The sequence below is a fragment of the Periophthalmus magnuspinnatus genome, chromosome 7, assembly GCF_009829125.3.
Source record: "Periophthalmus magnuspinnatus isolate fPerMag1 chromosome 7, fPerMag1.2.pri, whole genome shotgun sequence".
NCBI lineage: Eukaryota > Metazoa > Chordata > Actinopteri > Gobiiformes > Gobiidae > Periophthalmus > Periophthalmus magnuspinnatus.
This window is the reverse complement of record NC_047132.1, coordinates 33,636,398-33,650,382: the sequence shown is the minus strand read 5'-3', so window position 1 is coordinate 33,650,382 and position 13,985 is coordinate 33,636,398. Positions and strand designations below refer to the sequence as shown.

General features: G+C 42.8%; 1 protein-coding gene and 1 long non-coding RNA gene across 3 annotated transcripts; one reads left to right on the top strand and one right to left on the bottom strand.

Annotated features, from left to right (window-relative positions):
• Positions 1-6,205: 6,205 nt before the first annotated feature.
• On the bottom strand, positions 6,206-11,829 carry wdr13 (WD repeat domain 13). 2 transcript variants are annotated; one of them, XM_033969222.2, is made up of 10 exons: positions 11,773-11,829; positions 11,208-11,267; positions 10,894-11,125; positions 10,561-10,670; positions 10,296-10,426; positions 9,921-10,228; positions 9,206-9,386; positions 8,894-9,035; positions 8,676-8,794; positions 6,206-7,164 (listed from the first exon to the last, which is right to left on the bottom strand). In XM_033969222.2, exons 2-10 carry the CDS (start codon positions 11,246-11,248, stop codon positions 6,980-6,982), a joined length of 1,449 nt encoding a protein of 482 aa, XP_033825113.1. In that variant the 5' UTR covers positions 11,249-11,267; positions 11,773-11,829; the 3' UTR covers positions 6,206-6,979. The 2 variants fall into 2 exon arrangements, with proteins under 2 accessions (XP_033825113.1, XP_055078938.1); XM_055222963.1 differs by lacking the exons at positions 11,208-11,267; positions 11,773-11,829 and having other exon boundaries at positions 10,838-10,975.
• A 638-nt stretch (positions 11,830-12,467) lies between these two features.
• On the top strand, positions 12,468-13,284 carry LOC117373295 (uncharacterized). Its single transcript, XR_004541571.2, has 4 exons — positions 12,468-12,544; positions 12,627-12,658; positions 12,733-12,802; positions 13,014-13,284. It is a non-coding gene; the product is annotated as an uncharacterized LOC117373295 (long non-coding RNA).
• The last annotated feature ends 701 nt before the right edge of the window (positions 13,285-13,985 follow it).

The window sequence follows — 13,985 nt, the reverse complement described above, 5'->3', positions numbered from 1 at the left end:
GACAAGAGACACAGAGATTTCAGATGTTTCATGATGAAAACTGCGTTGACTTTGAGAGACAATGAGGATCTTTCTCTGACTCTGAGACGTGGAAAACTTTGAGGACCAGAGTGGATCTGACCGATCTGACCACACTGACCACACTGACCACACTGAGCGCCTTCACATCTGAGTCACAGGAGGCTAAAACGATGGGACGAACCCGGAGCTGGAGACGGGCCTGAGACGGGCCTGAGACGGGCCTGAGACGGGCCTGAGACGGGCTCGTTGGCTCTTTGGACTTCACTTGGGCGTGTCAGGTTTCTTTGTATCATAAAAATGCCTGTTTTTCCTTTATTTGTAACTCGACATGTTAAGCAGATGACACTATTTTCAAATATGACTTGATTTCATATTGTATAGACTGTACGGGGACGATTCCCGCTCGTGTGTTTTTATATATCTTTGTGTGTAAGTGTGTGTGTGAGGGGGGACGCGGGACACGGGAGACAGATCATAGATAGATTTCAGTAATAGAGTCGATATGAAGCAGCATGACGTCTCCCAATCGTACAAAAACGAAGCAGTCTTATGGAAAACGCCGTTAGGGAATCGATTTCGAACCATAATGTAAACGCGAGAGACTGCGATCGAAACACGGAGACTTTAGAAAACGATACTTTAAAACAGGTCATAGGATTTAAAGATTTTAGGGGACGATGCAAATGTGTTTTAGAATAACATATTAATTACATTTTTTGAAAAAGATGATTTTGAGAATGTCCTAACGCTATGCTCTTAACAGAATACCAATAGTGGAACTTACTGAGATGGAAACTTGAATGTTACTAGGCCCTCTGAAACTGAAACTGAACTGAAATCCCAAATGTGTTTAATTTCCAAATTACAATTCCTACAATCCGTTGGGCGTAGGTGATTTGTCCAGTTGTTTTCTCTGGACGCTGGTGCAGATGTCTTTAATAGCATGCATTCCACTGCATTTCATAGAGGGGGCGCTGTAGGTTTCAGCTTGTACAGACGTGGACACGGGGCTGTGAACTCAAACGTGAACTGGGGTCTATCATTTTTACATCTGGCGTTCTGCAGATGATTCTGTTTGTGTACAGTTTAACAGAGGTGGCTCTTTTACCCACTCATCAATAAAGACTCTACTTTTGATGCATTTATGTTTCATATCTGAGAACGACACAGGGCGGCTCAGGCGGTAGAGCGTCTGTCCACTGAAGGTCCACAGTATAAACATCACCGGTTAAGGGCCAGGGCCGGCCCCAGCTTTCAGGGGGCCCTGGGCTGTGTCTCTGGGGCCCCCTCCTCTCAGGGGCCCTGGGCTGTGTCTCTGGGGCCCCCTCCTGGCTCAGCTGTTGGTGATTCACATTTGACACATTCTGACTCTCATCACTTTGACCAGTTGTTTTTGTTTTTATCTGAACAACATCAGACTGAAAACATCCAGAACGACTCAACTACAACAACACAACAACAACACAAACATATAAGAACGACACAAACACATAAGAACGACACAAACACATAAGAACGACACAAACACATAAGAACGACACAAACATATAAGAACGACACAAACACATAAGAACGACACAAACATATAAGAACGACACAAACACATAAGAACGACACAAACATAAGAACAACACAAACATATAAGAGGGCACAAGATTTTCAACATTCTAGACATTTTTTCTTCGTTTCTCTTTGATTTTACTGTGTTCACTTGTGTGTCCAGTTGTGTGTTCAGTTGTGTGTTTCTCACATTTCCATGATGTCGGGTCCTTGCTCCGGTGTAAACACAGAGCTGCCCTCACCTCTGCCCGACTCAAAAACAAATGTAGCAGCAGCAGAAATTTTACTACTATAAATACACTTCCTCTCCAAAAAAAAAGGTCCCACACACTAATATTTGTTTGTTCCTTTAGCTTTGATTACGTCACATTCTCTGTGTCATTGTTTCGATTTCACTTCTTCAACGTCACAGATTTATTTCCATCCAGTTGTTGCTTTAATGTTTCTCCTGTTTCATTGATGATGGTCGAGTCTGACGCTGCTCAAAGCTTCTCCAGCACAAAGATTCTCACTGGGGTTAAGGTCTGGACTCTGTGGTGGACACGTGTGAAAATGACGTCTCTGCTCCTGATCCACTTTTGAATCGTGACATCGTCGTCTTGGAATATGCCCAAAAATCCACTGATGGAATAACCTGGTCATTCAGTATATTCAGGCGTCAGCTGACCTCACTCTGCTGAACCTTGACTGGACCGACTGCAGCAACACCAACCAGTTTGCTTAGTTAAATCCAGGTAGTGACAAATGCTGTCATTGTGTCCTTGGGCAAAACACTTAACCCTTTGAGCCTTGAAGGTGGAAAACCGCTGTATAAAAATGTGACCATTTAACTTTTACGCAGGTGTTTTGAGTTTCCTGATAAAGATTATTCAGATTTTGTGTCAAACGAAAAAAGATTGACATTAAATCTTCCAACGTTTAGTTTGTTTTCATGCCTGACAGTTTGTTCTGCTCACTAGCGCCTCACAGTGGTCACGTGACGACGTCATGTGATCACCTGGGCTTCTCTGAGCACGAGGAGAATGTTCAGGTTTACTGGAGGTGAGGAGATGTATTGCACCTTGGTGATAGTGTCTGTTTTGTTGTTTTGCACAACAAAATCAAAATTTGCCAACAAATGCAGGCACTGTGCCATTTTATCAAGAATGTTGTGTGTGAGTAAAGTTTCCCACAGAGGAACCTGCCGAGGTTTGACCGGGCGACAGAAACCTCCTGGTGACACTTTAAAGGCTTGTATTTGTGATGATGTTCTGTCCAAGAACCACAATCACCACGAGACACGAGACGAGAGACGGGACGAGAGACGAGTCCGACAGACGCCATTTCAAATAATGTTGCCTTATTTCCGAGGGACAGACCCTGAAGCTTTCACCATCAACCCATCATTGCCACAGCAGCACAGGACAGACAGGACAGAGACACAGGACATAGGAACAGACACGGGACACAGGACACGGGACAGACGCAGACACAGGACACAGACATAGGACAGGGACATGGGACACAGTACAGTCACAGGACAAGAGACAGAGAGAGTTCAAATGTTTCATGATGAAAACTGCATTGACTTTGAGACAGTGAGGATTTATTTTCCAGCTTCTGTCTTTATTTTAATCGGCCTTGGACTCAATATTCAATTTTTGTATATTTTCAAAACAACATTCACACATTTCTGCCCACGTCTACAACTTTTTAAAAACGAGCTGCGGAGCTTTTTTCCTGAAGGACAGATCTGTACAGACGCAGAATCTATATTAAAAACAACTAAAAGTGAAAAAGAAAATAAATAGTCGTAAATCTACCGTATTTTCTGGAGAATAAGTCGCACTTTTTTCATAGTTTGGCCGAGGGTGGGACTTCTAAACCTGCCCAGGTCACACTCGGGACGTTCAATCTGGTGTTTAGTTCACGTTTGTCTTATTTGTGTGTTTAAAAACGTAAAAACGAATGTGGTGGGACTAGAGGGACATCAGCGTTTTATCTGGACGCTGGGAGCCGCAGGACGGGCCCCGGGGCTGCGTCACTGCCAAACGTTTAACGACAAGGTTGAGTTTGTTTAAGGTAAACAACACTTAAGAAATGAATCAATTCTCATTATGTTAAATACTGAATATGCTGTGGCGTAAAAATGGAAAACAAAGAGGAGGGATCAGGCTGTTTCACAAAGAGCAGATTAAATTGATTCAAACATATTGTGTTGTTTCGGAGCCAGTTTAAGTCTCGGTGTTTACTCGGGGAAATGGCAGAGGCTTTATGTGCTTCATGAATCAAACACAAAGTGCGTTCGCTCGTTCTGCCATGTTCAAAGATAATCGTCCCTCCTCCGGCTCTGAAGCGCATCGTTAAAAGGAGGTTAACGTGTTTCATTAGTTTTAACATGCGCTCTGTGACGTCCAGGCCTAAATATGCAGCCGTTTGACTGTAGTGTCCCACAGAGGAGTCCTTTGGGACGCAGGACTCAGCTCTGATTGGACAGTGTCTCTGTGTCTTTTACTGTTTCCTGTTGAACTTTAACTTTGACACAGATTTGACTCGTTCCATTTTTCTCATGTGAATCGTTCAGTGCAATTTGTGTTTTCGACTCAGTTTAATCCAAGTTTGTTTCTATGTCACATTTAAAACAAACTCAAACACAAAAAGGGGCTTCACGTAAAAGTCACAGAGTCTTTATGACCAAAAGAGTTTGGTCCAGTCTGAGCCCAGTCCAGTTTAGTCCTGGTTTAGTCCTGGTTTAGTCCTGGTTCAGTCCTGGTCCAGTCCTGGTCCAGTCCTGGTCTGGTCCAGTGGTGGAACAGAACAAACTAAAAGTATTAAAGTACAGATGTCTCAAATTTATACTTCAGTACATTTTACAGTGGTACTTTTGACTTTTACTCGAGTACATTTGAGAGCAGTATTTGTACTTTCTACCCCACTACATTAATGAACTGAAAAGTAAAAGTATTTTTCTTATTGTGTGAGACCTGCTGAAAAGGCTGAGGTTTATTTTTAACACTTTCAGAATTTGAACAAAACAAAAATAAACAAATAAAACAAAATTCAGCTCAAATCTTTATCAAAATCACCACATTAAGATTTTGTAAGACTCAAAATCTGTGAGAAATATTTTAACTATTTTTTTATGCGATACTTTTACTTTGTTCCAGTATCTGTACTTTTCTTACTTCTTATTTACTTATCTGTACTTTTTTTTTTACTTAAGTAACATTGAGTACTTCTTCCACCTTTGGTCTCGTCCAGATTTATTCTGGGTGTGACTTGTCACGATAAAACTTTACAGTCGATTTTGAGGCTCGATACGATTTTAGCAGCACAATAATAAGACGAGACTGTAATTTTCCACACTACATAATACGATTTTATATATATTTCCCTGTGGTTTTATACTTGTTCTGCTCAAGATCATTCTAAAACTCTTCAGGAAAAGTCCAGTTCTGTCGTCTCTTTGGGATTTTTCATATTGATATTTGCTCAAATTAGTTTCGATGTGTTAGTTTCAGTATTGATTAGTATCTGATTTCTGATCCTTTTGACAGTTCAGTCCTTTAAATCCTTCATGGAGCAGGTTTATTCTGTGGCTGATGTCGCTGCATTGGGTTTATGAAAATGAAAGTGTTCACATAAAAACATGTGGGTTTGGGGCAGTGTACGTCTTTATCACTTTTCCAGGCTGAACTGAAATGGATAGATGGAATAATGGAATAAGCAACTTATCAGGCCAATTATTGGTTCCCTTTACTGTTTATCTTTGTAGCAGGATGTCGTGCTTCAAAATGTGTTATGGCAGACAGACCGGTTTCATCCCAGTTCTGATGTGGTGTGTGTGAACGCACCATAGACTGTTTATATAAATGGACCAAGCTGACCTGCTAACCACTGTGTTCAAAACAGGAACTGATCATGGGCGACTGACTCCATTTCAATCTGTCCCCTCTCTCTGTCTCTGCTGCTTCAGACTCATTCTGGTCTTAAATGTTCGTATTAACCCTCTACATGATCCTGGGGTTCATTTTTTTAAATTATTATTATTTTGAGTTAATTTTTGTTTTTAGTTTTTTTTTATTGTTTCTATTATCATTATTTTTGTAGTTATTTTGAGTTTTTTTTTTTATTTTAGTTTATTTTCTTTTTAAAAAAAAAATATTATTATTATTATTATTTTAAGTTTGTTTGTTTTTTTTGTTTTTTTTTATTAAAATTTTTGTTTTTAAACTGTGTCCTCTCTCTGTCTCTGCTGCTTCAGACTCATTCTGGTCTTAAATGTTCGTATTAACCCTCTACATGATCCTGGGGTTTTTATTTCACTATTGTGTCTGTAAATCAAGATATGAACATTAATAACAGACAAATCAGGTCCTTCTTTCCCCGAGGTCGCTCCTGTTAGCGTTAGCAACAGGTTTGATTGACAGTGTTGCTAAGCGCCCGCCCCCTGATAAACCAGTGGTCAACAGCCTCGCTCTGGATTGGCTCTTTGGTTGCTATGATACTCTGGGCGGCTCTACCTGCTCTGGCCTCGATGAGCTTCATTTGGAGCTGAATTCACCAAGTCCTCGTCTTTACACAGTCTATGGGACGCACCCTTAATAAACAAGACACAGGAGAATCACAGAAGACAGTAGCAGTAGTTTATTTTAAATATGCATTAAATAAATTATGATTCTGCGACAACAACATGAGCCAAACACGTCAGAGATTAAGATAAAACTCCAAACAAACCTTCACATTATTCCCCATCAGCCGGTTCCTTCAGCGACTCGGTTTGGTCGTGCACGTGGTTTAAACAAGATCAGGCAGGTAAAATAAGGCAATCACTAGAGTTCATAACACGCATAAATAACAGTTACATAAATAGTGAGGGATCCAGGCCGAAATGTGCGTTAGTGTCAGAAAGATACAATTTTAAGAATAAGAATCATCGTGACCTGTTCAGTCTAATTTCAGTCAAAGTCATGCAAAGGATCTCACAAAACGGATGAATGAAAACCCCGACCACCGACACACAAAGCTCCCCATTGCACTCATTAATTATCATGGCATTACACATAAAAAGCAGTCGTGGAACGTCCCGGTGAACATGGAGGCTAGAGGTTGTTTTTCTCGTGATATCATATCGATCTAACGAGCCCATAGTTTGAAAATGAATTCTTAACGCGAAAATGTGCCTTTAAATGGTTGAAATGCAGATTATTCAGGCTTGGTTTAAGTTAATATCTCACTAGTTACAGGAGCTAACCACATGAAACACAAATCGATATTCTCCGTTAGCGCAAATGAACTGAGAGACCCCAGCTCGCCGTTTGAAATCACGACATCATCAGTTTTTACATCATGAACTGAGCGTGGTGGGCGGTTACCTAGCAGCAGCAGCAGCAGCAGCGTGTTTTTATTGGTGCGTCGGTCACTTCTGCTCGCGTCTCCAGATGATGACCATGCCAGTGGAGTCGGCAGAAGCCAGTAAACTCTCGTCACAGTTGAAGCTGACGTCCAGGACCGGCCCCCCGTGACCCTGCAGCTTGTTCACGATCGCTTTAGTGTTACGCTCCACGTCGAAGAAGTAAACACAGCCGTCCTCGCTGCCGGTCACTGAGGAACAACGAGGGATTCAAAACAGAAATGGACAGAATTATATCCTCCAAATAAACAACTTTAGATGGTTTTCTTTCTTTACATAATGTCCGACTCGCAGATGGAGTTAGGAGCCCGTATTCCAGCGTCAACAGTGGTATTTTCTCATCCGAAATGGAAAAAACTGCTGGATCAGATATCGCCTTCCAAATATAGGTTCTGACTCGATGTAATAAAACTATTTACCGTTTACTGTTCTGTTGCTATTCGAAAGATTAAATCAGTTTTTTCTTATTTTATTTTTGTTTTAAAAGGTCCTGTATCACACAAAACGGACTCTAATGCTGTTCCCTCCTCAAAAACAGACCTGGAGTTGTGTTTTGTTTCATTCACACATGTTTGAGTCACACTTTATTATTAGTCTGTCACATCTCCAAATCTCAAAACGCTCTGTTCCACCTTGTGATGTCATCAGGTGGTAGTTTTCAAGTGAACAGCTCCTTTTACCTTTAGTTCAGTAAAGATTGGCAACTCCAGGATTCCTGAAACGATCCAAATGATTCTATAAATGAAGGTGTGTGGAGTTTAAAAACACAGTGGAGCACTTCCTGTATCACCACATGATGACATCACAAGGTGGGACAGAGTGTTTTTTTCTGTTTGAGAGAAGAAATCTGCAGGTTTGTGTGTTAAACGTGTGTAAATGAAACAAAACACAACTCCAGGTCTGTTTGTGACGAGGAAACGACATTAGAAAAGAATAGAATAGAATCATATCTAAGGAAATAAATGCTGTTTTTAGCCTCAGTTCTGGTATCGGCCATAGTATCGAAATTGGTATCGGAACTGAAAAACCTGTATCGGTGCATCCCTAGTGTTTTATAATCCAAATATAAACAGTCAGTGCTGGTGACGAGGTTTACTGTCTCATGAAACGGCGCCAGTCTACAGTGGAATGTTGTGACGTCGTCTGAAACGCAGCGATAGCAACACTATAAAAGATTAAAAGACTCATTCAAAAATCTATAAAAGAATAATGATGTACAAATAATCCTCCGCTGGTCCTGACCACAGACGCTGAAGTGTTAACGCCTCACGCGCAGCCAGATAAAACATTTAAATATTAGTCAAAACAACCACAGCGTGACTTTCCTGGTCTTCGCTCCGTCTCTGTACATTCATTATAGATGGCAGCCATGTTTACCGGGTATAACATGACATAACGTACTGAAACATGACATAACATACTAAATCACATCTCTGCAGGGATCCGGCGAAGTAAGGTGAGTTTGATTAAAGTCTAGAAGAAACCACGGCTGCAAATTAACGCCGGCTTGAAGTGTTATTTTTTTTCTTCTAAAAGATGAAAAAGATATTCTCTCTCTCTTTTCAGATTGGTTCTATTGTTCCAACTAAATTATACCAATTATTTATTTTACTTGAGTGGCCCCAGTGGGATAATCGAATGCCCTGCAGACTTTAATACAACATGGAGAGCATCACAGCATGAGAATGGAATAACGTCTTACCCACACACGCCCCCTGTCTGAACGACATCAGGGGGCAGAAAATGCTGTGGACGAGCTGGGAGCCGTGTTGAATTGGAAAGTTTCTCTTCAGCTGCAGTGTTCCTTCATTGTCCACTACCCTGTAATAACACATGACACAAACTGAATCAGAAAAGAGTTTTCTTTCTTATGTAACAATCGTCTGCAGCAGAAACTACAAACACAGGCTCATGGCTGACCTGTACAGCAGCAGCTTATTGACACAGGCGTTGACCAGCAGGGAGGGGTCCCTGGCCTCTCGGCTAATCCAAGAGCGAGCAGAGATACTGCAGATGGAGCTGCCCTCGCTCACCACCAGACGCTTGGCTTTGGTCAGTTTCCCTGTGGAGGAACGGCACAAACAGGCCCACACACATTAGCCAGAGACACTCCATTCAGGAGTATTTTTATATTCTGCTGCAGTCAACTGAACTGGCCGCTGTGCGCACTACTGTGCCCGCTGCTGCGCCCGCTGTTGTACCCGCTGCCAAATAAAAACAGTGTGACTCAACCTGTGGCCATGTCAAAGAGGAAGGAGAAGATGCTTCCTCTGTCGTCGCCGGCCCACAGGATCCTCCCCGGAGCGTCAAAGGAGAGCGACAGCACGCGGCCGGTCAGTTTACTCGAGCCGCCCTTCACCTTCTTCCCAGTGGAGATGTTCACCACCTGGAGGTGGTGCTTACTGTTCCCCACCTGCAACACACAACTATCTGTGAGGATTTAATGAGTAAAAAAAAAACTCAAACAGGGATCTACACAACACATACACCACATGTGTACCACACATACACCACACATGTACCGCACATACACCACACATGTACCGCACATACACCACACATGTACCGCACATACACCACACATGTACCGCACATACACCACACATGTACCGCACATACACCACACATGTACCACATACACCACACGTGTACCACACATACACATCTGTACCACACATACACCACACATGTACCACACATACACCACACGTGTACCACACATGTACCGCACATACACATCTGTACCACACATACACACACATGTGTAACATCAGTCACATCATTAAATTAAAGATAAAAACAGTAATCATAATAACAGATCACATACTGTGCACAGCTCTCACCCTCTGTACTTTATTGTTCCATAATTACACTTGTGGTGGTTTCTACCAGGACCTGGGTGATAATGAGGGATTAAAGCTTCTGCTGTGACACATGTTTGACGTACCACAGTCAGGTTATTATTCATGGGCTGGAACGTGCAGCAGAGCAGCTCACTGGACTCTGGATCTCTGACCTCTCGAATACAGCGCCCATCCTCTGTGTTCCAGATGCGCAGAGTGCCGTCGAGGGACGTGGAGACGATGATGTCATTGCTTAAAGACCAAGCAAAGTCTGTGACGGGACCACCGTGACCTTTGAGAGTGACCTTGACACTGGGAGGAGACGGAGACAGTGTCATGATGGACAAGCTTCCGTCCAGTGAGCAGCAAGCAAGGAGGTGCTTGTCATCATTGGCAAACTGTATACGAGGAACTGAAACATAACACACAAAAGTTAAATCTCAGTCTATTTCATTATTATACTGTTTTTATAAACTCACCAGCAGAGTCCACGTGTTGGTCAAATATGTGATGCATGCCAGCGAAGGCATAGTTTTCACTAAGAGTCGTGTCCCCTGCCATGGCTCTGCTGGCCTCTGCCACTGATGTGGGCACCAAACTGCCCGGGGGTCTTCAAAAGGAAAAGAACACAAAATAACAACTTTGAAAAGGAATATGAAAACTTCTATAGCTTAATGTGTTTTCTGAATTTTAGGCTCCGGTTTAGTCCTGTTGCTTTAAATACTCAAATACAGTTCTTTGTACCTCTCATCATAGACTGCTCGGTTCATCTGGGCTTGGAGCTGGTATGAGCCTCTGCTGACAGATCGGCGGTGACCACGGGCCCCTTGGGCTCGAGGATCTTCTTCAAAGTCCTGACAGAAGAAAAACAGAAATGATCATAATGCTAGAATGTGTGGTGTCTGTGTGTATGTAGTTTCCCTGTGCTTCTCAAACCCATGTATGGGGTATGCACAATGTCCTCTTGCTGATGATATAATTTTCCTAATAATCCACTTGAGGTTTTTAAAGTTATATACACCATAAAAGTAAGTATTTAGCCAACACCATCTGCTGTTTCGTGTGACTGGCTCTGACCTCCATGCGATCCAGAGTAGTGCGGGAGCTGCGCACACTGCTGGCCCTAAAGCTGCTCTGCTCAGACAGGGGCCCGTAGCGCAGGGCCAACAGCTGACTGCGCAGCTTCAGGTACTGTCTGCGCAGACTGGGCTCATAGCCACACTTAGCATTCTCTCTGAGCAGCTGGCTGCGTCTGCGGATGTACTGAGTTCGAAACTGTGGGAAGGTAGGTGTGCGATATGCATTGTACCTGCAAAGAGAAAATGATAACACACAACTTAAGTCAAATACATTTAAACAGATTCACGTTTATGTTGTAAACTGTGGCTCACCTTGCATCCACTGCCAACACCTGCTGCCAAACTGCAGCCATTCCACAAGAGGACAGATTTCTGACAAAATCAACAAATCAATGTATGACTAAAGCACGCGTGTATTTGATTCAACCAAACTAATTCAAGTCATAATCATCAGTAAACAGCCTGGTTCAGTCTGGTTCAGCCCATGTCCTCAGTATTCAAATGACCCGGATCACGCCCAGCTCTGACAGCGCATTACTCTGCTCTTTGCATCGTGTTTTATGTGTTTAACGCGTTTATTTCATACTTTCTGCTTAGCTTTTTAAACAGCCTTTACACATGTGAGCCTTGTCAAGTTTTATTAAAGTGACATGTTGCTGCTGGAGGAGAAAAACCTTCGTAGAAGCTTTAGCTATGCTAACAGTTAGCTACCGCACAGACGTTAGCTTTAATGCTATCGGAGATTCCTTTGCAGAAACGGATCTTTCGCTCGAATATATTAAACTGTGGGTTTATTTTTATGTCTGCTAAATTTTTAGATCACAACTGTTATAAAAGAAACGCAAAATATCCGACTGTTTAACAGAAAGTGGCTCACCTTCCTTAGCTTCTCTCCATCGCGGCTTCTGTAGACAGGTCACATGACCCGGAAGTGACCGCCCCCTCCTGGTGCACTGAATCATAACAATAATAATAAAATACTACTAATAATAATAATAATAATAATAATAATGATGATGATAATAATAATAATGATAATGATAATAATAATAATATCTGCAAACATCATTGGATAAGCGGTCAGATCCACTGCCCCAAAGGTTAGTGGGGCAATTCCACCTCACACAGATGAATACTGTCGTTGTGTCCTTGGGCAGGACACTCAACCCCCTCACCCCACTGTGTGTGTACACTGGTGTGTGAATGTGTGTGTGAATGTGTGTGTGGTTCCTTCATGTAAAGCACTTTGAGCCTTGAAGGTTGACGAGGTTATAATAAATGTGACCATTTGCCAAGATTTATGTAAAAAAAACACCCAACAAATTCCTATTGATCACTTTAAATCTATAACATGATGAAATACCATTCTTGTCAGACAATAGGTGTGCGCACAGTGGTTCACAATGGCAGTATTACCAGGTCAGCTGGGAGCTTTCGCCTGCCTCAGCAGAGGCTCTGGGGGTGTGGGTTGTGCTGCTCAGCTGACTGGGCTCTTTGCTTTTTCACATGGCTCTTTGTGGAAGAGGCCCCAGTGTCAGACCCATTCATGAGCACGGGCCATAAATGACGGAGGTGAAGACCACGCATAGCACTGCATTTGAAAAAAGAGCACAGACTCTGGAGCACAGCCAAAATGCCAGGAACAAAAGGTAAGTCTCGGAAAAACCAACAGAAGTGTGTGTTTGAAATATCTGTCACAGAAAAGCATCAATAATGTTCTACCTGCGACAGGTAATAAGTCGGACAAGAAGTCAACTACCAAGGTACGAGCATTAACTATGTACAGAAGAATTCAACGCTATGGTCAGTATTTACCAAACCCCTTTTCTGTTTACAGCCACCTCAGAGTCCTAAAGAGCAGCCGAAGAAAGGTGATCAGAAAGGAGATGACAGCAAGAAGCAAGGAGGTAAGCATTTATATGAACGACAGCACATTCTGAAACTGTCAGCAGGGCTCAAAGACATCAGAGTTTAAACAGTCTACAGGGCAAAGCATAGACAGAGTCTACAGTCTATGGGGCAGAGTCTACAGTCTATGGGGCAGAGTGGACGTGGGCAGAGTGGACGTGGGGAGCTGTTGGTGCCAGTGAAGTTATCTGTCTGTGTCATCTCTTCCAGGACAGCCGAAGGGAGAGAAGCAATAACTTCCAGGCGTTTGTGAAAATGGCTTTGGAGACTCTGCTGGGGTCCTGCCGTCGTAAACATGGAGGTCCTCGAGGCCGAGAGGGCTGAACGGCCCCTCCCACACGCACTGCTGCCATCCGCCTGTACACTGGCCCATTGTGAGGTCTGCAACAGCATCTGCTCAGCTCTTCAGGCGTGAAGTAACCTGATCCATCACATCTGTGGTCCTCTGCCCCTCACTGTCTCCTCGCTGTCCCCTCTCTGTCCCCTCGATGTCCCCTCACTGTCCCCTCACTGTCCCCTCGCTGTCCCCTCGCTGTCCCCTCTCTGTCCCCTCGCTGTCCCCTCGCTGTCCCCTCTCTGTCCCCTCTCTGTCCCCTCGCTGTCCCCGCTGGCTGAAGCACACTCCAGATTTACCATCCTCAGTTAGTCTGTTATTCTGATGCAGTCCTTCCCCTGCTGCTCGCTCAAACCGACTGTGTGACAGTCGAAACCATGTAAATAAACTATTTATTACTGCACAAAGTCTCTGGACGTTCTCATTTCTGCATCAGATCATCAGAGTTCAAAAACAGGAAGAATGTGTTTGTTTGAAAAGTTTTATAAAAATATCACAAGTGTTTTAGTGCGTTCACATTTACAGGGAAAAGACATAAATATCAGAGTAGGACTGAAAATAGATTTGGACACATTGGCTCTGGAGTGGAGACTAATCCTCTAAAAACAGCGTTTGTGTCAGAACTTGAAGCCAGAGGTTAAAATATATGTATTTTTCTGTTCTACGCCTACAGCAGTGTATAATAATGTCATATAATACAAGCAGCATGTGGTTTAAATAGAAACATGTAAATACTGTGTGAATCCGTTGAATTCTGTTTCAGCTTCTTATTTTAACTGTTTTGGATAAAAGTATCTACAAAAACATTAGAAATACACCATTCAGTCACAATATATTCAACATTTTCT

Bases quoted from the DNA above. Each gene is read 5' to 3' on its own strand.
- wdr13 (XM_033969222.2), bottom strand. From the start codon at position 11,248: ATGGCTGCAGTTTGGCAGCAGGTGTTGGCAGTGGATGCAAG. The intron at 11,126-11,207 runs GTGAGCCACAGT...TTCTCTTTGCAG, and splicing joins GTGTTGGCAGTGGATGCAAG to GTACAATGCATATCGCACAC. The intron at 9,387-9,920 runs GTACGTCAAACA...TGTGTGTTGCAG, and splicing joins TGAATAATAACCTGACTGTG to GTGGGGAACAGTAAGCACCA.